Source organism: Polypterus senegalus, unplaced genomic scaffold, assembly GCF_016835505.1.
Source record: "Polypterus senegalus isolate Bchr_013 unplaced genomic scaffold, ASM1683550v1 scaffold_900, whole genome shotgun sequence".
Lineage (NCBI taxonomy): Eukaryota > Metazoa > Chordata > Cladistia > Polypteriformes > Polypteridae > Polypterus > Polypterus senegalus.
In genome coordinates, this window is record NW_024380292.1 from 32,134 (window position 1) to 55,898 (window position 23,765).

A 23,765-nucleotide genomic window follows, 5' to 3' on the forward strand; every position below is an offset into this window, starting at 1 on the left:
GATCCAGTGCTGAGGCTTCATTGTATTCCCCTCTTTAACGGGGATCCAGCATTATTGCATTGTGAATTACTTGCAGTGCTCTGGCTTTCTATTTACCCTGAAGCTGCTCCAGCATCCCCCATTTAATAGCTGCCATTAACCTGACATCTTTCTTATCCTCAAGGAATTGTCTTTTGAAAGCTGCAGTACTGGTAATGGGGATGACATGGTGATCTAACTCTCAGTTGTTACATAAGAGGTAATGGGTAATAGATGCATTTTTGCAGTACCTAAAGTAAAGTGTTACCCAATTTTATTACTTGTGTTCATTCCTTCCATCTCTGTGCTTCTCATTTTGGCCCCGTGACAAAAGCAACATTAGTTTAAACAACACTATAAGATCATCCCTACTTGTTCATAAGGGAAATAGCTTTGCTTTCCCCTTCTTTTAAAAGAAGCAAAGATGTGCATGGGGGTTAATCCTTCTAAGATGATCTCCGAGATGGACATTCTTGAATTGGCCACTCCTCTCATACATACAATCTGGTGTAATCGGTGTGATCTTATTCACTTTTAGAGGGTGATTACCTGGTTCTAAAGGCACCATCAGTCATAATACAGCTAAAGTCCTTTTTTATTACACCTCTTGGTCACGCACTGAACACATCTACAATCTGTATATACTGTATATAATGACTAACAACCACATGTTTGACTGTTTGGAGGAGCGGACTATTTGCAATAATGAGCAGGGATACCTAATAAAGTGGCCAGATAGTGTAGTTCGGGGTGCTTTATTGGCGCAGGGTAGATGTCTGGCTAGCATGTCCTATGTGGTGGATGGCCCTTGCCTGGCTGGGACTCCCATTTAATGGACCACCAAGGGCGTGCACGGTCCGGACAGGGGCCCTGGCCATCCACCACACCTACTATACATTTACACCTGCCAATTTGTGTGATAGTGTGTAGCAGTCAGTCATTGAGAGTGGTGCTGGGCTCTGACATTGGTTATAAATACCTGCCTTTATAAATTTATAAATATTTGCCTTTGTCCCTGCTGTCACCAGGTCCATTCCCTTTTTGATTTACAGAATTTTGCCTTACCCTGTATTGTCAAATATCATACAATTTGTACTGTGGTATTTTAAAATGTATTATAATACTTCTACGTCTTCATGATTTCATCCCTGAGTGTATATAGATATAGTTATTTTTAATGCAAGATTAAATTTCCATGGGGGTATCCCATTTTGACTGGGATTTCTTAATTGCTGAATTTTCTGCATTGCACAGTGGGACCTAGGTGATCTTTTAGCCTTGAACCCTTGTAGGGTTAATCTTTTTTTTCTCCAGCTTAACTGGAGTTTGCATATGTACAGGTATGCTGTCAGAAGGAAGGACCCACGGTCTCCGATTTATGCACATACAGGATCAGCCGGACACACATTTAAATGGGCTAGAGAGTTGGCTGAATCATGGCTATCCAATGAAAATGCCATTAACAGACATTTGGACATGAACCCTTTTAGCAGGCGCAAACAGGGGAATATACACATAATAAATAAGATACTCTGTCCAACACCCTCCAAACCCCAACTTATTAATCCCCCCTACATCCCCCCTCCCCTCCTTTACTTATTTGCTACAAATTGCCTTTGATTCCTGTATGTCTAATCATTTTCCTCTGAATTTAAAAAACTATTTTATGATATGTAACTCATTTTCTCCCTTTGTGGATTTCCAGCTACAAATATGCAAACCGTAACACAGACTTTCACTTCCATTTATATATCTTGTCAAGCTTGTGTCAGAAAGTTGCACAGGAGAGTTCAGGATGTTTTCCAAGGAGTACAAACTTCATTGCTGTTCTGCCAGATACAAAGACAAGTCTCTTACAGAGGAGATCCGGTCACACAAGGAACAGACGTCAAACTTGACACATCTGCCATGACTCCTGCTCAATAGAACACAAAGTCTTCTTTATCAAGGGGATCCAGGGGGCCGGTAGGAACAGCTGGAGCAAAGGCAGTCTGGGGGAAGAGAGACAGGAGAGTGAGAGAGCATAGGATGGACGCAGCTCTGTCTTTTAAATGTTCAAAGCCCCACGCAGTAAGCCAGCAAGCTGGCAGCTGATCCTGCAAAGAGGAGCTGAAGAGTGTGTTTGTTTGTTTTTGAAAAACTGTTTTTTTGCAGCATGGTGGCGCAGTGGTAGCGTTGCTGGCTCGCAATAAGGAGACCTGGGTTTGCTTCACGGGTCCTTCCTGCGTGGAGTTTGCATGTTCTCCCCGTGTCTGCATGGGTTTCCTCCCACAGTCCAAAGACATGCAGGTTATGTGAATTGGCGATTCTAAATTGTCCCTAGTGTGTGCTTGGTGTGTCTGTGTGCACGCTCCTTGCCTGGGGTTTGTTTCCTGCCTTGCAGCCTGTGTTGGCTGGGATTGGCTCCAGCAGATCGGGAGGAATTCTGTATCCTGTCAGCGGAAGAGAACGCTCGGAAACACGTAGTGATTCACACACATAGAGCACATAGAAAATCAAATACAAAACAAAGCATTTAACGTACTACTTTAGTTACGATGTGATTTGAGAAATTAAATGATTTTAAGATGAAATTTATGATGTTCTACTTTAATGACAAAATAAACAACGTTATTAAAGTGGAAATTTCAAGATTAAAATTGAAATTTTGAGCTTTTTCCCCACTGTGTGCCTATTTTTTGACTCTGTACCCTAATAAGCTTTCATATCACACTCAGACGGTGGGCTACAACTCACCTTTTCATGGCGACTTTGATATCTGACAACATCTGTTTTACTTCAGGTGACCTTGTGAACTTGAGCTTTTGAGTTTCTCCGACACTGTGTCACTCGATCAACTTCCTTTTGCTGTTTATACCACTGATTAAACCAACAAATAGTACTTTTTCCTTGCCTCCACCTGCTATTCGCTGAAATTCTTCTATTTCCCCTGTGCTTTTGCCATTGCCTTTTCAAAGAACGCTGATCTTAAGGGCTATTTATATTGATTTGCATATTCAAAGAGGCATGATTCTGGGAGGAGATGGGGCGGGACAACAGGCGCGTGCACATATGTTACTTTTCACGCTGATCGAGATTTATGTAGCGGAAGAACGTGGAAGTTGGCATTCGCACAGATTTATGCATCTGGATTTTTTTGTGCGTACGCACATTTCCGCTTTTGTCCGTACGCCATGCTATAATGTGAATTCTTCACACAGAGTGTTGCATGATGCCCCAGGAGGGCTTCTGAACGTCCTATAAAAGGAGCCAGCCACCACTACTCAGAGAGCCAGAGTTGGGAAGAGGAGGGTGGACAAAGCTTACGAAGAAAAGTGGAGGAGGTAGAGAGACAAGAGAAAAAAAGGAGAGCGTATTGTGCTGCTAGGTGCTTGAGCTGTTCAGTACTGTGGGAAATGAGACAAACTCGTCTTCCCCCCCAAAATAAATGTGTACTGAGCGGTAGACTTGTGTCTTTGCCCATCTGTGTTAGGGTTAGGATGGCTGGAGAAACCCGGTATTCCAGAGCAGACAGCAACCTTTGTGAAATAAACACAAATCAATACACAAGCAAAGCTATCTTGGGTGGTATTCATTACTGAAAGACACTTTATAACATATAGATTACAAAACCACTACACTGTGACATGCTTAAGAGGTCTGGGGGAATGTAAGGTCAAAATCTCAAATTGTGGGTTTCAAAGGTAGAATATGACCTAGACCACCTGCCATCCCAAACCATAAAGGCATGTATGATTTTAGTGTTTTTTTGTCTTTGATTTTTCTCTAACACTCCCTTGAGTAAGTGTTTCAAATATAAACCTCAGCAGGGCAAAGAGGAATAAGGCATCTGATGGCCGACAGGTTAAATTCGGTGTCAAGAATTTAGAGCGCATCCCTCCCCAGCAAACTCTGAGGCGGCCTCCTTAATTTACTCAGAGACCTGACCAAATGGAGTTTGAAATCAGATGAGCCATTGGTGTCCAATCCCACTGGTTTAAGGTATCAAAAACATAAACTCAGCAATTCCTCTTTCAGTCGTCAGTCTCTTGTTCACCCTTCAGTAACTTCTCATCAAAGCACGGCCTGTAATGGCAAAAGCAGCACTGCAGGTGGGCACTGAGTTGAGGTTTTTGTTCAGCTCTCTGTCAATGTGTATGGTGCAGTATGGTGTTGCATGCAGTAGTAATAGCCGGCATCTTCAGGCTGGACTCCAGTGATAGTCAGTGTGAATTCAGTGCCTCCTCCACTGCCACTGAAGCGACTTGGCACCCCAGACAGTCGATGGACAACATCATAGATAACAGGCCTAGGAGGTGCTCCAGATCTCTGCTGAACCCAGTCTAGAATGTCCACTTTATAATTGGAGCTGTAAACAGAGCTGCTGGTCTGGCATTTGATGGTCACCGTCTCTCCAGACTGGCCAGACACTACTGACTGAGGCTGAGTCGTGGTGATCTGAGCACTGGAGCCTGAAGAGAAGACAAATGAAAAGGGAATGAGAATAGCACTGGCTGAAAAGAAGGCAATCATCTCATTTTCATTTTCTGTTTCTTACTTTTTATAAGGGAAACAGTTAAAAAAATTAATTTTCCAATCCATTTAGAATTCTGCAACAGCAGTAGCCATGTAATGAAGCCTAATAACCTAAATGACCGCTCTCTTTTGTCCATCTTGTTTTATTTTACCATTTTATTGATTATGACACCTATCACTTCACTTATTAATCTGATAATCCACACATTGACCAATAGCATGACAACAGGCTCTTCTGTACCCAATGAAGGCCAATTGAGAAGCCCAAGGCCCTCTTACCAAACGTGAAGGTGATAAGCAGCACCACAGTCAGTGTGTTCATTGTCTTCATTTTCTTAGGAGTGTCGGCTGCTCTGTCTGCGCTGGTGAGCCTTTAGTCTCTTAAACTGTCTGAGCAGTGAGGCGGATCCTTCATGTAAATCAACTTGAGAGAAGATCAGAAGTATAAAGAGGTCAATGTGGAAAGGATACACTTACTAAGTTCATGAGGAGCCATGACAGTCTATCAAGAGTGGTGGGATGAGCGAGGATTGAGAGGGTTTGAAGAAGGAGGAGTGGAGGCAAAAAGGGAAAATAGAGCCAACTTAAAAATATTAAAATGTGAGTGTGTGTGTACCACATGAGGTAATGCTAAAACAAGCTGCATTCATTGTGGAGGATCGCACATACGTAAGTCACAAGTGAAATTTCAGTATCAACACACAGGTAGTCATCGATTCAATCTGTACTGTAGGAAACTGTAGCAGCCGGGATGTTACCCTGATGATACGCAGGGCTGGATGGGTTATTCACGGCAAAAGGTAACACAGGTATGCTGAGCTCTGAATCTCACAAACCCCTGGAACATTTGTTCTTCACATGTAGGCACAGACTCCTATGGTCTTACATAAATAAAACCTTGCAGAAGATAAGGTGGGATCACAGAGAAAGGCACCCGAATGGAACACTGGCAGAGTGAACACGACTTCAAAAACAGCTCAAGTTGCCATCACTAGATTCAGTTTAACTGTGAGTTAGGGTTAGGGTCAGGGTGAGGGTTAAGAGGCATTTCCTGTGGCCAGCCTTAACAGTGAGAAGGTGATTCTTCTGAAAATGTGGCTGTAAATCAATTATTATTAAATAAATATGCCTTTTATCTGGCTTTGCTCTCATTCAGTGTGTATTGTAACAAAGGTGCTATATAGGCGCCGACCCAACATAGACTGACACCGGAGGCACATATGAAAGCCAATAAACTTTTATATTTCTTCATCTGTGGGGCACATCTTCCCCGTGTCCCACAAGCACAGCACAATCCTAACAGCATACACTAAATAAAACAAAACACACTGGTCTCCAACACCACTCCTCTCGGCAACCGTTGTCCTCCTCCTCCCAACTCTGGCTTCTGGAGTGGTTGCTGCTGGCTCCTTTTATAGCCCACCCAGAAGGGCTTCAGGTGCTTGACCACCTGCCTCTGATTGCACCTCCGGGTGTGGCTGAACTACAGCCCAGACGGGCCCAGGAACCCTTGCAGTGTCCCCTGGTGGCCACCCTCGATCCCAACAGGGCTGTGGAGAACTCCATCTCCCATGGAGCCCTGTGGGTATCTGATGCACCACAGTCACTTGGGGGGGCTGACACCAAGTGTTCTGGGGAAAGTACTGTGCACCTAATGTCTGCTCTCCCGGAACATATACAGAAGGGGTGTCCCGGCTGGGTATGGGACCCAGCTGTCCACCACAGTATGTTTTGGTTGTTTCTTCTCGGTGCTTGTTGCTGTATCATTCTTGATGTTGTTACAAAGTGGTGAACAATAATATGAGCTTAGTGCAGCATCCTACTTTTTTATCTTCTCCCTCTTCTTTTTCTATTACTTTGAATATTAGTATTGCTATTAATTATTATTGTGTTAAACCTTAGCATTAGTATTTGAAAACCACAGACGATCATTGTGATTTTCAAGGGAATGACAAAACGCAATCGTGAGTGCCATTTTGTGGCTTGTGGTTCCATAAAATTCGTAATGTCATTCATTCTCAATCATGAACTCCTACTCCCCTCCGGGAGCGGGTAGAGGACATTTCATAACTACTTCTCATGTCTTACAGTGGTAGCAAGGAAGTTTGAAATTTCATTGCCCTAAAATGTGGGTGGGAATTCAACAACATCCTACTAAGTATTTGCTATTAAGGACTTCCTAAAGTTTGCCCAAACAAGGAATTATCTTTCTCCCTTCTGCTCTTTGTAAGCATACATTCTGGGGTCTGACATTACAATATACAGTATAACTTGAGTAAAATGGTTTGCTATTATTTACTGGCCTGAATGTAAAGAAATTGTGAATGATGAATGGCCTTCAGAGATTTAACATAAAGACAGGCTTTATATTTTTTTTCCTTTATGGTTTCTACCTTACCTGATCTCCTCTAGTCAAGGAGAAGAAACTTCTTCCTCTTCACACATGCATGGCCAACGCCTCTCTCTGTGCCGCCTCCCTCTATTTTTACACACATCCCATAGTGGTATTCACAGCCCCTATACTTTCTAATGCCACAAATGATCAATGACTTACAGAGCTTTTGCCACTGACCAAAAACAACAAATTACATCAAAACCAACATTTACACCTTTCATGCAAATAAATCACAATATAATTATGAACTGCAATCTCCGTACTTTATGATATTTTCAGTAAAATACTGCAATGCTTCATCAATGGTACAGATGGTGACTGCAGTTCCAATGAAGTGACGCAGCGTGGAATCTGAATACCACAATGAACTTAAATTGAATAAAGTGGATAAAAGAATTAAAAAATGTTTAATACAGTAAGCTCAGAGTAGAACATGCACACACATTAAGGTTTGTCAATCAGAGTCTGAAGATATCATCTGATTTCCACCTACTCAGACACAAATGACAACCCTGATAGAACACAAAGGGTCACACTCAAAGCTCTGAGAAGGGTTCCTAAGGACATTGATGTCTATGTCCACCATTGGCCAAGTGGTACATTTGAGTTCGATGTACAGTGATCCCTCCTCGATTGCAGGGGTTGTGTTCCAGAACCCCCATCTAAAGGTGAAAATCCACAAAGTAAAAACCATATGTTCGTGTGGTTATTTATATATATTTTAAGCCCTTACAAACTCTCCGACACTCTTATAAAATTTCCCGCACAGTTATACAGCATAAACCCTTTACATTCTCTTAGATACTAGGTAAGATTCGTTGAAATTATGTATGTAAACACACTGTTTATATACTATGCACAAACATACGTATCGTATATCATAGAGGAGTTTTAATTAATATGTAATACAGTTTTAAACAGTGTGATATATGTCCAGCAGTTTATCCCAGCCAATACCCCCAAGCCACCAGATGGAGCCCTCCTGCAACATGGAGGTGCCACAAATTCCAGCAGGGCATCATGGACCTTGGAATTTTAATTCACAGCCCTGCGGATAACAGGGGGTCCACCAGGGAACGCTGCAGGGAGGCTCAGGGACTTGTATTTTCCGTATAGCCCGGAAGTACTTCCCGGTCACAGGGATGGAATAAATGACGTACTTCCGGGCTGAAGAAAAGAAGGAGTTTTCATCTGACCTGGAAGTGCTGTGAAATCACATGGACTGAGGGATAGAAGCACTTCCGGGTCATGGACTATAAAAGAACTGTGGGAGATCCCAGCAGGCGAGTTGGAGTTGGGAGGAAGTGTGATGAAGCTGCTGGGTGGAGTGGAGGATTTATTGTAATTGTGTTAATGTAATTATTGATTATTCTTGTGATTTATGAGTATTGTGGAGGTGTAGGTGCTTTGTGCACATTATTATAATAATAAATTCATTTCTTGGACTTTTACCTGGTGTCTGATGTGAGGTCTGAGGGTTCAAGGGGATAATAGCGAGCCCTATCTGTCACAACACATTGTATTTGATTAGGTAATATAAAAGTAAATGAAAAATCTACAACATGTAAATATAAATAAAACCTAAATGTTATTTTAAAGATATCAAGCGTCTCCAATACGTTGTCACATATGTTACAGCCACTACGATAGACAGACCACCAGCAATAAATGCATGCAATGCAAAAAAAATTGCATAAAATGTGTGTAGAGTTGCACTAAACATACATACGTGTACTAAGTACATGTCCAAAACTTTTACCTTTTCGACAATTGTTAGCATCTTCCATTGACGTTTGGGAACAGCCCCGGAGCAGTAGCAGGAGCAGATTGTACGGGTCAATAGTAGAACGACCCAGGAGAGAGCTTATTCAGGATATTATCTATCTCCTCCAGAGCACTAGAGGGCAGCCCCCCCTAGATTGCAGCCCCCGGAGCAGTAGCAGGAGCAGATCGTTTTGGAGAGATAATGAAGGGCTTGACTACGCTCAAAGATAAATACAAAAAAGCACAAAAGTTAACTCTTTACACAGCGAAACACGTTGTTGTTAAATGAACGAGATGAGATGCTGGCTAACGAAAAGCGGAATCGAATGCTGATCTCTGTCGCTGGGCCAATCAGCACCCAGGAACTTAACGGCGTGCTCTGATTGGGTAGCTTCTCAGCCATCCGCCAATAGTGTTCCTTGTATGAAATCAACTGGGCAAACCAACTGAGGAAGCATGTACCAGAAGTAAAAAGACCCATTGTCCTCAGAAATCTGCAAACCAGCGAAAAATCCTTGATATATATTTAGATATGCTTACATATAAAATCTGCGATAGAGTGAAGCCGTGAAAGTCGAAGCGCGATACAGCGAGGGATTACTGTACTGTTGAGTCAATTGAGGGCCTTGATGCTCTCTGTGGTCTGTCATTTATAAAGGGACATTTGCACCAACTCACAAAAATCATCTTCAACAATAGGGCCAACGATGACAAACGATCTCAGGACCTTCTGCATGTGTTAGACATGGCCAGTCCTTAAGTGATCTCAGGCATCTGTTTGTTTGTAAAATGAATCAAAGACGAGGCACACTGCAGGTCTGGTGATATAAACATAAATGAGTGCACTTGTAAAACTACTTGGGATGGTGCCTATAGTAAGATGCTTGTGATTGAACGGTAGTGAAGCCTGGTTCAGGGAAGAAATGTCGGGACTTCAACTTGGTTGTCCCATTTAGTTCTTCTAATCAGCAAATAAAATAACGTGCAATGGTAATACCAACAGAAAACGCAGGCAGTTGCCTTTCTGTTACTGTAATCGTCACTCGTCTGAGGGGGTCCTTCTTTCTCCTGGAGCTTCTTCTCTCCAGTTAGTTTGGGTCAAGGTTAGATGGAATAACGCAGCTTTATAGGAATTCTTTCAGTAAGGGAAGAGTCGATTGCCCTTAGTGAGCGTTTTTCCTTGAGGTGTGGAGGCTGAAACTGGTGGTACTACAGGTGACCCCCTGACACGCATGAGTGACACGCTACATAGAATATAGCTGGCAAACCCCCTACTGTTGGGCAACAGATTTAGCAGGTTACAACCAAAGGCCATCAATCTGGGGGCATGTTAGATGAAAGTTTTTAATTATGTGTTTCATCTGTAGAATATGACCTAGACCTCCTGCCATCCCATAATCAAAGTCTGCTTGGTGAACATCTGCAAGGCAAGTGTGACTTTACATCATTGGATGTTTTGTCATCTGTTGTCCTCCAACACTCCCTTGGCTAATTGTGTCAAATGAAAACCTTGGCAGGGCAAAGAGGAACAAGACATCTGATGGCGGACAGGTTGAATTTGGTGTCAGGGATATAAAGCTGTAATAAAAGGCGCTATATTGCGCCCGACCCGACACAGATTCACCCGGAGGCACATATAAAAATAAATAAGATTTTTATTTTTCTTCAGCTGGAGGGCACGTCTTCCCCGTAATCCCTCCGGCCACAACACAGCCCCAAATAAAGCACTAAAGGCAACATAAAACACTTCTCCACTCCTCCCAGGCAACCTCGTCCTCTTCCTCCCGATTCTGGCTCCTGAGTGGTGGATGCTGGCCTTTTTTATAGTCCACCTGGAAGTGCTCCAGGTGCTTGATCACCTGTTGCTAATTGCACTTCCGGACGGGACTGTAGAGGTGTCCACAAAGGCTCCGGGATCCTTGCAGCACCCCCTGGTAGCCACCTCAGATCCAGATCTCCCATGGAGTCCTGCGGGAAACTGAGGCACCAGCGTCACCCAGGGAGGCTGCCACCAAGCTTCTTGGAGGAGGTACCTGGAACATATGCAGCAGGGGCGTCCCGACTGGGCATGGAACCCGCCGCCCATTACAGAGCGTACCCCCCTCTACAAGCCCTCAGGGCAACATCCTTCATTTACTTAGAGAGCCAACCAAATGGAGTTTGAAATTAGGTGAACCATTGATGTCCAATACTGCTAGTTTATGGTATCAAGAACATAAACTCAGCGATTCCTCTTTCAGTCGTCAGTCTCTTGTTTTAACTCCTCATCAAAGCACGGCCTGTAATGATAGAAGCAGCACTGCAGGTGGGTGCCAAGGAGAGGTTTTTGTTCAGCTCTTTGTCACTGTGTATGGTGCAGTAAAGTACTGTACGCAGTAGTAATATCCAGCATCTTCAGGCTGGACTCCAGTGATGGTCAGTGTGAATTCAGTCCCTTCTCCAATGCCACTGAAGCGACTTGGCACCCCAGACACCCGACGGACACCATCGTAGATGATACTCTTAGAAGGCACTCCAGATCTCTGCTGAACCCAGTCTAGAATGTCCACTTTATAATTAGAGCTGTAAACAGAGCTGCTGGTCTGGCATTTGATGGTCACCGTCTCTCCAGACTGGCCAGACACTACTGACTGAGACTGAGTCAGGGTGATCTGAGCACTGGAGCCTGCAGAGAAGACAAATGAAAAGGGAATGAGAACAGCGCTGTGTGAAAAGAAGGCAATCATCTCATTTTCATTTTCTGTTTCTTACTTTTTATAAAGGAAACTTAAAAAATGAATTTACCAAACCATTCGGATTCATTAACACCAGTAGCCAAATAATTAAGCCTAGTGAACTCAATGACTCCTCTCATTTGACCATCTTGTTCAGTTTCATCATTTTATTGTTAATGACACTATTATCACTTCACTTATTAATCTGATGCTCCACACATTGACCAATAGCATGACAACAGGCTCTTCTGTACCCAATGAAGGCCAATTGAGAAGCCCCAGCCCATCTTACCGAGCATGAAGGTGATAAGGAGCACCGCAGTCAGTGTGTCCAGTGCCTTCATTTTCTTGGGAGTGTCGGCTGCTCTGTCACACGCTGGTGAGTCTTTAGTCTCTTAAACTGTGTGAGCAGTGAGGCGGCACCATCATGCAAATCAACCTGAGAGAAGATCAGAAGTATAAAGAGGTCAATGTGGACAGGACACATCTGCTAAGTTCATGAGGAGCCACGACAGTCTTTCAAGATTGGTGGGATGAGTGAGGATTGAGAGGGTTTGAAGAAGGAGGAGTGGAGGCAAAAAGGGGAAATAGAGCCAACTTAAAAATATTAAAATGTGTGTGTGTGTGTGAAGCAAAATGATAACACCAGTGCAGCAGTTCAAGTGTTGCTCAGCATCATTAAAACAGCAGATGACTTAGGTGTTAATGGAATGTCACTGCTTACAGTTAACAGAAGATGGCCTTATTGCAGTATGAGTTCCGTAAAATGCTCTGATTACGTTAGGAAAACTGGATACTGTGGCCCCTTTTAGGTTAGCAAACACATTATAGTGATTGTATGTAGTGCTTGTAGTGCCTCATCAGTCAGATAATGTATTCCAGCACAGTGGGAGTGACAGAGTGAAGTTTGGCTGAGATATTCCTGACACAAGGAAGCCGATATAAACTGACAAAAAACTAAATAATCTTCAGTGCAAATTCAGCCGTGGGTCTCTTAAAAGGGAACTAAAATGCATTCTGTACATTATATTCCACACTTCTGAGGTTTATCATGTTTATCTTATCAGGGCATATTATAATAACCATCCATCCATTTTCCAACCTGCTGATTCCGAACACAGGGTCATGGGGGTCTGCTGGAGCCAATCCCAGCCAACACAGGGCACAAGGTAGAAACCAATCCTGGGTAGGGTTCCAACCCACTGCAGGACACACAAAAAACACACATTAGGGCCAATTTAGAATCGCCAATCCACCTAACCTGCACGTCTTTGGACTGTGGGAAGAAACCCACGCAGACCGAGGAGAACATGCAAACTCCCAGGGAGGACCCGGGAAGCGAACCTGGGTCTCCTAACTGCGAGGCAGCAGTGCTACCACTGCGCCACCGTATATTATAATAACAGCTTGCTAAAATAAATTGTTACAAGTCATCATTTAGCTGGTTTGGCTGCATACCACCTGCACATCAGAGGCGGTCATCCACCTAAAACTAGGTGAGTTCAGGCCCGGTCAGTACTCGGATGGGAGACCATATAGGAAAAGTTTGGCTTACTGCTGGAAGAGGTGTTGGTGAGGCCAGCCAGCAGAGGGGGCACTTACCCAGTGGTCTGAACGTGGATCCCAGTGTAGTGACAGGGGACTCTGTGCTGTAGAAATGGTGCCACCCTTTGGATGAGACTTAAAATCAAAGTCCTGACTCTCTGTGGTCATATCCCTGGGCATCCTTAGTAAAGAGTTGGGTGTATCCCAATGTCCTGGCTAAATTACCCACCACAGCCTAGTCATTCTGTCCCCCTACTCATCCCCTCTCTCTAACTGGCTATCTCTCTCTCTCACCACTTCATCACCCAATAGCTAATGTGTGGTGAGCTCACTGGTACAAAATGGCTACCATCGCATCATCCAGGTGGATGCTGCATATTGGTAGTGGGTGAAGCGCTTTGAGTAGTGAGAAAAGTGCTATATAAATGTAAAGTATTATTATTATTATTTATTTACCTTCTTGATCAAGGGTGTCCCCAAAATATCTTATTATGCATGTGCAAATATTAAAATACAAAACTACACAAACTCTGGTCCCATGAATTTTGAATTAGGGATACTCAACCTGTGCTCCTAACTTCAGCAGGATTGAGGAGAGCTCATGAGCAGTCCTAGCCCACTAGGACCTGCCAGAAGATGGCGTTCAGGCAGAGATCAGCAAAGACGGAATGTTTTAAGAAGCACTGGATAATAATGAACTCATAAAAAAGATATTGATATGACAGAGATGGAACAATATTCATAACAGATCTTGTATGTTGCATGATTGATCCATCAATGCTGAGTAGTCATGTTCCGTTTGGCTGAAATGAATGTTTCGGTAAAGTTACACTTTTTGGGTGCAAGGAAAATGTAGCCTAACAATTTTGATGATTTGTGTTTGAAACAACCAACCATTTCTCAAGTACTGCCCCGAATTTTATGAAATATTTGTGCCTTTTTCTGTCTTTGCTCTTATTCAGTGTGTATGTCTTGGTCTTTTCATCTCAGTGCTCGTTACTGTATTACTCTTGATGTTGTCGTAAAGTGTTCATCAATGATGTGAGCTTAGTGCAACATCCTATCTTATATATTATCCCTCTTCTTGTTCTTCTTCTTCTTCTTCCAGGGGTATGAAAACTATCATGGTGGTAAGACTAACTGTACCCTGGGAGGACAGGACAGCCACCTCTCACCAATTCAAGAAGGCCAAGTACCAGGATTTGATCAATGAAGTTCTAGTCAGAAGATGTGCATGCATTCTAATTCCCCATCGAAGTCAGCTGCCGTGGCTTCACAGCAACATCAGTGTGCTATTTCTTACAGAAGATCGTTTTGGAATCCAAATCCCTGAAGATAACCACAGGGGAGATAGCCATGGCAGCTGAGACTGGCACAAGATGGTTGTGTCTGATAAGAGCTCGCAGTTGGATCCTGTTTGCAAGCGAGGGCTAACTTAGCCATCTTGACCGCGTTCAGGTGAAGCATACAGGTTAAGAGGTGAAATGTTTGTGACCCTGAGGTACCTGCTGAAGATACACAAGGTCTCCAACAATGCACATGCCCTTATTAGCCACTATTGAATACCATCAAGAGGACAAATGTGTAGTTCACGATTTCAAGTAGCTCTTGCAGTTTCTCCTTGTAGCAATGCATCTTCAATGATTACTTCACCTTCTTCTTCTTCTTCTTCTTTTATAACTGTAAGAACCATTTGCTATTTATTTAGGTCATTTTAAGTTGATAGAAGTATTTTCTTAGTTATATTAAATGTTTGCATAGTATATGGAAGGCTCTTATAACCCCCACTAGCTTAATTGAATTGGTATACTGTATTCTAATTGTTTCTTATTGCCCCCCTCTGATTGCCGATTAGCCTCAGTGACCTGCCTTACTGTGAGTAAGGCATGGAGGGTACACAGTTTCAAACCGGGCCTTAACGTGCTTAGTGTTATGTGCAGAGCCGTACGTTTAGAACGTACTGAATGTGAAGTAAAGCATAGCGAAATAAATCAACCTTAATTGTAGAAACAATTGACGTTTAACAAGAAGAAACATTTTATCTTTTTTTGCCTTTCATTCTATGTGTGTAACAACTTTGCTCTATTCTTGTGTGGACTGTTTGCTCTGAAATTTCACTAAACCTTTTTATAACAAAATTTCTAGGACTGAAAGATTTCTTTTGCTACGTGTTTGGCTCACGGTCCACGGTTGAGCATGGCCAACAGGTCAAGGCGGGTCTCGTGTTCACCCTTCAGTAACTCCTCAATATAGACAACAACACAGCCTGTCTTGGCATCAGCAACACTGCAGGGGGTCACTGAGCTGTGGTTTTTGTTCAGCTCTCTGTCACTCTGTATGGGTAATTACAGTGTTGTGCATAGCCGGCACTTTCAGGTTGGAGTCCACTGATAGTCAGTTTGAATACACTTCCACTGCCACTGAAGCGACTTGGTTTTTCAGGCACTCGATGGACACCATCATAGATGATACAGCTAGGAGGTGCTCCACATCTCAGTTGTACCCAGTCTAGCATATCTACCTTCCAATGGAAGCTGTAAACAGAGCTGCCGGTTCGGCATTTGATGGTCACTGTCTCTTCAGGATGACCAGTCACTGCTGACTAAGGCTGAGTCAGTGTGACCTGACCACTGGAGCCTGCAGAGAAGACAAATGAAAGAATTAAATCCCGGCTGAAGACTCATTACTTTAGTTTAGCATATCCTGACTAGAGCTGCGGATTAACTTTACAGACTGCATCTCTGTTGCTAGTCATTAGCACTAAAACATAAGTAGCATGATAGTTATAATTGGATACTAACCCTCACCTGCTCTGTTTCTCTTCTCGGTACTCAAATGTGGCACTTGGTGCCACTGCAAACCTGCCAAATTGATTTGCCTGCCTAAGGTAAAGTCATCCCTTGATGGAGGATCACAGGAATCATGGGAAAGAGGGGTTCTTTCATCGGATTGGCTGTTTCAGCTATGGAATGGCCAAATGGGGGAGACAACTTGATGGCTGAGGTCTCCAGGACTCTAAACAAATCCAATTCATATTATGTGATATCATCTACTGTTAAATTCTGCTCTGTACTTCTAAAATTTTTATTTGTATACTGTATTGAGGATTTGTTCTGTTTGTTGTGTTGTATTGTATTGTATTGACCCCCTTCTTTTGACACCCACTGCACACCCAACCTACCTGGAAAGGGGTCTCTCTTTGAACTGCCTTTCCCAAGGTTTCTTCCAATTTTTTTTCCCTACTGGGGTTTTTTGGGAGTTGTTCCTTGTCTTCTTAGAGAGTCAAGGCTGGGGGGCTGTCAAGAGGCAAGGCCTGTTAAAGCCCATTGCGGCACTTCTTGTGTGATTTTGGGCTATACAAAAATAAATTGTATTGTATTGTATTGTAAAGAGAATGAGTAGAGTAGTGGTTGAAAAAGGCAATTAACTCATTTTTTTATTTTAAAGTTTTTCATTTTTTAAGAGAAACTGTTCAAAAATTTTACCAAACGACTTAGAATTCTGCGACACCAATAGCCAACTAATTTAGCTTAATGGACTAAATGGTCTCTCTTATTTGCCTGTCTTGTTCTGTTTTTCATTTTACTGTTTACTTCATTTATGATGCCGCACATCATTGACCAATAGCATAGCTAGGTGACTATTCAATACCAAATGAAGGTCATTGTACCTAGCTAGCAGGTAGCGAGTGGCACCATGGCCAGTGTGTCCAGTGACTTCATTTTACTAGGAGTGGAGTGTCATCCACTCTGTCACACACCGGTGAGTCTTTAGTCTCTTAACAGCCAGAGCAGTGAGTGAGAGCCATCATGCAAATCACAGAAGTGTGAAGAAGCTAAAGTGGACAGGACACACCTGCTAAGTTCATGAGACGCCATAGAGTGGGGTGAGAGATTATGAGAGTAGGACCAGGGTGGGATGAACAAGGTATAAGAAGAAGATTTAAGAGACTTTACTTTTCATATCTTAAAGTGGATTTAACGGCACAAAGCCAGAGGTCCTTTAGTTCATAATATCTAAATACAATGCTAGATGTGGCCACAAGGTGGTAGTAATGCATCACTTGTTAGTATAGTATTCACTAATGTAAAGAGAAGCTGAAATAGAAATGAGCCCCATTAAAAGCCCCAGCATATGCTGTCCAGCAATTTATTTTTATCAATTCACTTCACTTCACTTCATGTGCCATATCAGAGGAGTCTCCGTGGACTGCTGACAGCTGTAATGTCCAGAGCCTTCACTCTTATGGTGAGTGCAATCTTTGTCCCTGCTCCATTCCAACTAAAGTGAGGTGTCCAAGTGAATTAGGAGATTAGGTGCCTCAGCAGTCCTCTGATGGTGCCAGGCCAGGCCAGGCTGTGCTGCGTGTCCCTCCAGAGATTCTGAAATCCAAGGGCACTGCTGGTCTGACACAGCAGATTTGTCCAGGAAAGGCCGACTGCTCTGTAGGTGTCTGGGTCAGGACAATCTCCCCATCTTGACTGTAGGGCAGAAAATCACAAAAACAGTTTACATTGAAGTTACTGAAATTCACATTTGTTTCACTTTTCTCAGGAAAAGTTAAGTTATATTAATAAAGTACTCATTTTATTCTGCCTTATGCGTTAGTGAATATGCAGCAAAATTAAATTTAAAATGTCACTGAATTTCAAGCCCTTCGTCTCTAAACTCCTCTTTATACACTCAGTTTTTTATTCCTGCTCGTCTCACCACATGTAAGGAAGGGAAAGGTGCAAAGGAGGTGCAGTAGATTGGTAATGTGGCTCAGAGATCAGACAGGAGGACTCATTCTGTTTCCGTATGGTGTCCCACAAACTACCCTGGGTCTGCTGCTCTTTTTGATCTCCATGCTTCCATCAGGTCAGATTATCTCAAGGCATAACGTGAGCTACCACAGCTATGCTGATGACACACAGCTGTATTTATCAATAGCACCTGATGACCCCAACTCTCTTGGTTCACTGACCCCTAATGTCTTGTTTGTGTTTCTGAGTGGATGAGTAGTCATTTTCTCAAACTAAATAAGGAGAAAACAGAGATCTTAGTGATTGGCAGAAATGGAGAAAATGAGATTATTATAAATAAACTTGATCTATTAGGACTAAAAGTCAAGATGAGGTAAAGAATTTGGGGGTATTTATTGACTCCGACCTGAATTATAATTCACATATTAATCAGATTACTAGGACAGCATTTTTTCACTTAAGAAATATAGCAAAAGTTAGACTTCTTATAACTTTGCAAGATGCTAAAAAATTAGTTCACGCTTTTGTATCTAGTTGACTAGATTACTGTAACGCACTCCTCTCAGGACTACCCAAAAAAAGACATAAATCGATTAGAATGAGTGCAGAATGCAGCTGCTAGAATCTTAACTAGGAAAAGAAAATCCGAGCACATTTCTCCAGTTTTGATGTCACTACACTGGTTACCTGTGTCATTTAGAATTGACTTTAAAATACTGCTTATGGTTTACAAAGCCTTAAATAATCTCGCTCCATCTTATACAGTATATCAGAATGTCTGACACCTTATATTCCAAATCGTAACCTTAGATCCTCAAATGACTGTCTGCTTAGAATTCCAAGAGCAAAACTTAAAAGAAGTGGTGAGGCGGCCTTCTGCTGTTATGCACCTAAAATCTGGAATAGCCTGCCAATAGGAATTCACCAGGCTGATACAGTAGAGCAGTTTAAAACACTGCTGAAAACACATTACTTTAACATGGCCTTCTCATAGCTTCATTTTAGTGTAATCCTGATATTCTGTTAATGCATTTAATTATCATTTTTTTCATGGCTCCGTAATCCATACTAACCCCTCCTTTCTCTGCTATTCATGCTTACAGTGCATCCAGAAAGTATTCACAGCGCATCACTTTTTCCACATTTTGTTATGTTACAGCCTTATTCCAAAATGGATTAAATTCATTTTTTTCCTCAGAATTCTACACACAACACCCCATAATGGCAATGTGAAAAAAGTTTACTTGAGGTTTTTGCAAATTTATTAAAAATAAAAAAACTGAGAAATCACATGTACATAAGTATTCACAGCCTTTGCTCAATACTTTGTCGATGCACCTTTGGCAGCAATTACAGCCTCAAGTCTTTTTGAATATGATGACCACAAGCTGGGCACTCCTATTCTTGGCCAGTTTCGCCCATTCCTCTTTGCAGCACCTCTCAAGCTCCATCAGGTTGGATGGGAAGCATCGGTGCACAGCCATTTTAAGATCTCTCCAGAGATGTTCAATCGCATTCAAGTCTGGGCTCTGGCTGGGCCACTCAAGGACATTCACAGAGTTGTCCTGAAGCCACTTCTTTGATATCTTGGCTGTGTGCTTAGGGTCGTTGTCCTGCTGAAAGATGAACCGTTGCCCCAGTCTGAGGTCAACAGCGCTCTGGAGCAGGTTTTCATCCAGGATGTCTCTGTACATTGCTGCAGTCATATTTCCCTTTATCCTGACTAGTCTCCCAGTTCCTGCCGCTGAAAAACATCCCCACAGCATGATGCTGCCACCACCATGCTTCACTGTAGGGATGGTATTGGCCTGGTGATGAGTGGTGCCTGGTTTCCTCCAAACGCGACGCCTGGCATTCACACCAAAGAGTTCAATCTTTGTCTCATCAGACCAGAGAATTTTGTTTCTCATGGTCTGAGATTCCTTCAGGTGCCTTTTGGCAAACTCCAGGCGGGCTGCCATGTGCCTTTTACTAAGGAGTGGCTTCCGTCTGGCCACTCTACATACAGGCCTGATTGGTGGATTGCTGCAGAGATGGTTGTCCTTCTGGAAGGTTCTCCTCTCTCCACAGTGGACCTCTGGAGCTCTGACAGAGTGACCATCGGGTTCTTGGTCACCTCCCTGACTAAGGCCCTTCTCCCCCGATCACTCAGTTTAGATGGCTGGCCAGCTCTAGGAAGAGTCCTGGTGGTTTGGAACTTCTTCCACTTACGGATTATGGAGGCCACTGTGCTCACTGGGACCTTCAAAGCAGCAGGAATTTTTCTGTAACCTTCCCCAGATTTGTGCATCAAGACAATCCTGTCTCGGAGGTCTACAGACAATTCCTTTGACTTCATGCTTAGTTTGTGCTCTGACATAAACTGTCAACTGTGGGACCTTCTATAGACAGGTGTGTGCCTTTCCAAACCATGTCCAGTCAACTGAATTTACCACAGGTGGACTCCAATGAGCGGTCTGATCCTCGGCTACAGAAACTGGCTCTTGGGACGTGGAATGTCACCTCTCTGAAGGGAAGGAGCCTGAGCTAGTGCTTGAGGTCGAGAGGTTCGGCTAGATATAGTCGGACTCACCTCGACGCACAGCTTGGACTCTGGAACCAATCTCCTTGAGAGGGGCTGGACTCTCTACCACTCTGGAGTTGCCCCCGGTGAGAGGCGCCGAGCAGGTGTGGGCATACTTATTGCCCCGACTGGAGCCTGTGCATTGGGGTTTACCCGGTGGACGAGAGGGTGGCCTCCCTCCGCCTTCGGGTGGGGGGAAGGGTCCTGACTGTTGTTTGTGCGTATGCGCCGAACAGCAGTTTGGAGTATCCACCCTTTTTGGAGTCTCTGGAGGGGTTGCTAGAGGGCATACCTTCTGGGGATTCCCTCGTTTTGCTGGGAGACTTCAATGCTCACGTGGGCAATGACAGTGAGACCTGGAAGGGCGTGATTGGGAGGAATGGCCCCGATCTGAACCCGGCGGTGTTTTGTTATTGGACTTCTGTGCTCGTCACGGATTGTCCACGAACACCATGTTCAAGCATAAGGGTGTTCATATGTGCACTTGGCACCAGGACACCCTAGGCCTCAGGTCGATGATCGACTTTGTGGTGGTGTCGTGGACTTGCGGCCATATGTCTTGGACACTTTCGGGTGAAGAGAGGCGCGAGCTGTCAACTGATCACCACCTGGTGGTGAGTTGGCTTCGATGGTGGGGAAGATGCGGTCAGACCTGGTAGGCCCAAGCGTGTTGTGAGGGTCTGCTGGGAGCGGCTGGCAGAGTCCCCTGTCAGAAGTAGCTTCAACTCCCACCTCCGGCAGAACTTCAACCCGTCCCGAGGGAGGTGGGGACATTGAGTCGAATGGGCCATGTTCCGTGCCTCTATTGTTGAGGCGGCTGACGGAGCTGTGGCCGCAAGGTGGTGGTGCCTGTCGTGGCGGCAATCCCGAACCCGTTGGTGGACACCGGTGAGGATGCCGTCAAGCTGAAGAAGGAGTCCTATAGGACTTTTTGTCCTGTGGGTCTCTGGAGGCAGCTGATAGGTACCGGCAGGCCAAGCGGAGCGGCTTGGTTGTTGCTGAGGCAAAACTTCGGGCATGGGAGGAGTTTGGAGGCCATGGAGAGCGACTTTGGACGGCCGAGGAGATTCTGGTCCACCGTCCGGCGTCTCAGGAGGGAAGCAGTGCAGTGTCAACACCGTATATAGTGGGGATGGTGCGCTGCTGACCTCAACTCCGGGACGTTGTGGGTCGGTGGGAAGAGTACTTCGAAGACCTCCTCAATCCAACTAACATGCCTTCCAATGAGGAAGCAGAGCCTGGGGACTCTGAGGTGGGCTCTCCCATCTCTGGGACTGAAGTCACCGAGGTGGTCAAAAACTCCTTGGTGGCAGGGCCCGGGGTGGATGAGATCGCCCGGAGTTCCTTAAGGCTCTGGATGTTGTAGGACTGTCTTGGTTGACACGTCTCTGCAACATCGCATGGACATCGGGACAGTGCCTCTGGATTGGCAGACCGGGGTGGTGGTCCCCTCTTTAAAAGGGGACGGAGGGTGTGTTCCAACTATAGAGGGATCACACTCCTCAGCCTCCCTGGAAAAGTCTATTAGGGGTTCTGGAGAGGAGGGTCCGTCGGATAGTGAACCTCAGATTCAGGAGGAACAGTGTGGTTTTAGTCCTGGTCGCGGAACAGTGGACCAGCTCTTCACCCTTAGCAGAGTCCTGGAGGGTGCATGGGAGTTTGCCCGACCGGTCTACATGTGTTTTGTGGACTTGGAAAGGCATTCGACCGTGTCCCTCGGGAATCCTGTGGGGGTGCTCGGGAGTATGGGGTACGGACCCCTGATAAGAGCTGTTGGTCTCTGTACAACGGTGTCAGAGCTTGGTCCGCATTGCGGCAGTAAGTCGACCCCATTTCCAGTGAGAGTTGGACTCCGCCAGGGCTGCCCTTTGTCACCGATTCTGTTCATAACTTTTATGGACAGAATTTCTAGGCGCAACCAGGGTGTTGAAGGGGTCCGGTTTGGTGGACTCAGGATTGGGTTACTGCTTTTTGCAGATGATGTTGTCCTGTTTGCTTCATCAGGCCGTGATCTTCAGCTCTCTCTGGATCGGTTCGCAGCTGAGTGTGAAGCGGCTGGGATGAGAATCAGCACCTCAAATCCGAGCATGGTCCTCAGCGGAAAAGGGTGGAGTGCCCTCTCAGGGTTGGGGAGAGATCCTGCCCCAAGTGGAGGAGTTCAAGTATCTCGGGGTCTTGTTCACGAGTGAGGGAAGAATGGAGCGTGAGATCGACAGGCGGATCGGTGCGGCATCCGCAGTGATGCGGGCTCTGCATCGGTCTGTCGTGGTGAAAAAGGAGCTGAGCCGTAAGGCAAAGCTCTCAATTTACCAGTCGATCTACCTCCTACCCTCACCTATGGTCATGAGCTATGGGTAGTGACGAAAGAGCGAGATCTTGAATACAAGCGGCTGAAATGAGTTTCCTCCGCAGGGTGTCTGGGCTTTCCCTTAAAGATAGGGTGAGAAGCTCAGTCATCCGGGAGGGCTCAGAAGAACCGCTGCTCCTCCGCATTGAGAGGAGTCAGATGAGGTGGCTCGGGCATCTGATCAGGATGCCTCCTGGACGCCTCCCTGGTGAGGTGTTCCGGGCACTGTGAATACTTATGTACATGTGATTTCTCAATTTTTTTATTTTTAATAAATTTGCAAAAATCTCAAGTAAACTTTTTTCACGTTGTCATTATGGGGTGTTGTGTGTAGAATTGTGAGGAAAAAAAATAATTTAATCATTTCCGGATGCACTGTATGTTACTCCCAAGTTCAAGACACAGGTTAGCAACTGAAAATGACTAAAATCAGTTCTTCCTTCTGCTTCACTGTCCCTCCATTCTTTCCGTAACTAGTGTATGTGAACTTCATCACTGTCCTCTTATCCCACAGATATGTCTCAGTGCCTCCCCAAATAAACCTTATTTACAAACTAATGTTTTCTTTTTCCTTGTATTTATTCAGGTTACAAAGAAATTCCTCAGTTGATTATTAAAGGGTTTTACTTTTCTTTTTCTTTTCTTACTTTTCAGTGAATTGCATGATTCCTGACGTCAAACAAGAGTATACACTACAAGCAAGTAAGCTATAGATGCACCTCAGGAACAGAAGCTCGTTTGCTATAAGAGACCATCTGAGATCAGCATGGCTCGACTTGGCAATATCACCCCAGCACTGTGCCACTCGTACACTCGTTTTACCCACCACTCCTACTCGAGATGGTAAAGATGGAGTCTGAGCATGTCAACATCGCAAACGGGGGCTCAAGTCTAGATCACCTTTGTCGTCTGAAGTAAGTGTCGCCACCCTTAACCACTTTGACCCTCTTTGACCCGGCAGACTGTAGTGATGTACTTTTTATTGGGGATTCAATTGTACGCCACCTCAGTATTTCATTCCTTAATCGCAAAACTTTTGTTTCTTGTTTTCCCAGTGCACGAGTGCAAGATATTACGAGGAGAGCCCCAGCAATCATGAAGCATAAGGATACGCCGGCGTTAATGACATTCAGTGTCGACAGTCGAAGGTTCTGAAGAA

At 44.4% G+C, this 23,765-nt stretch overlaps 1 gene segment (V, D, J or C); it reads right to left on the minus strand.

The window, feature by feature from the left end:
* Positions 1-11,022: 11,022 nt before the first annotated feature.
* Positions 11,023-11,753, minus strand: LOC120520129. The segment is given in 2 exon segments: positions 11,023-11,357; positions 11,699-11,753. Coding segments are annotated over 2 exon segments (387 nt in total).
* Positions 11,754-23,765: the final 12,012 nt, after the last annotated feature.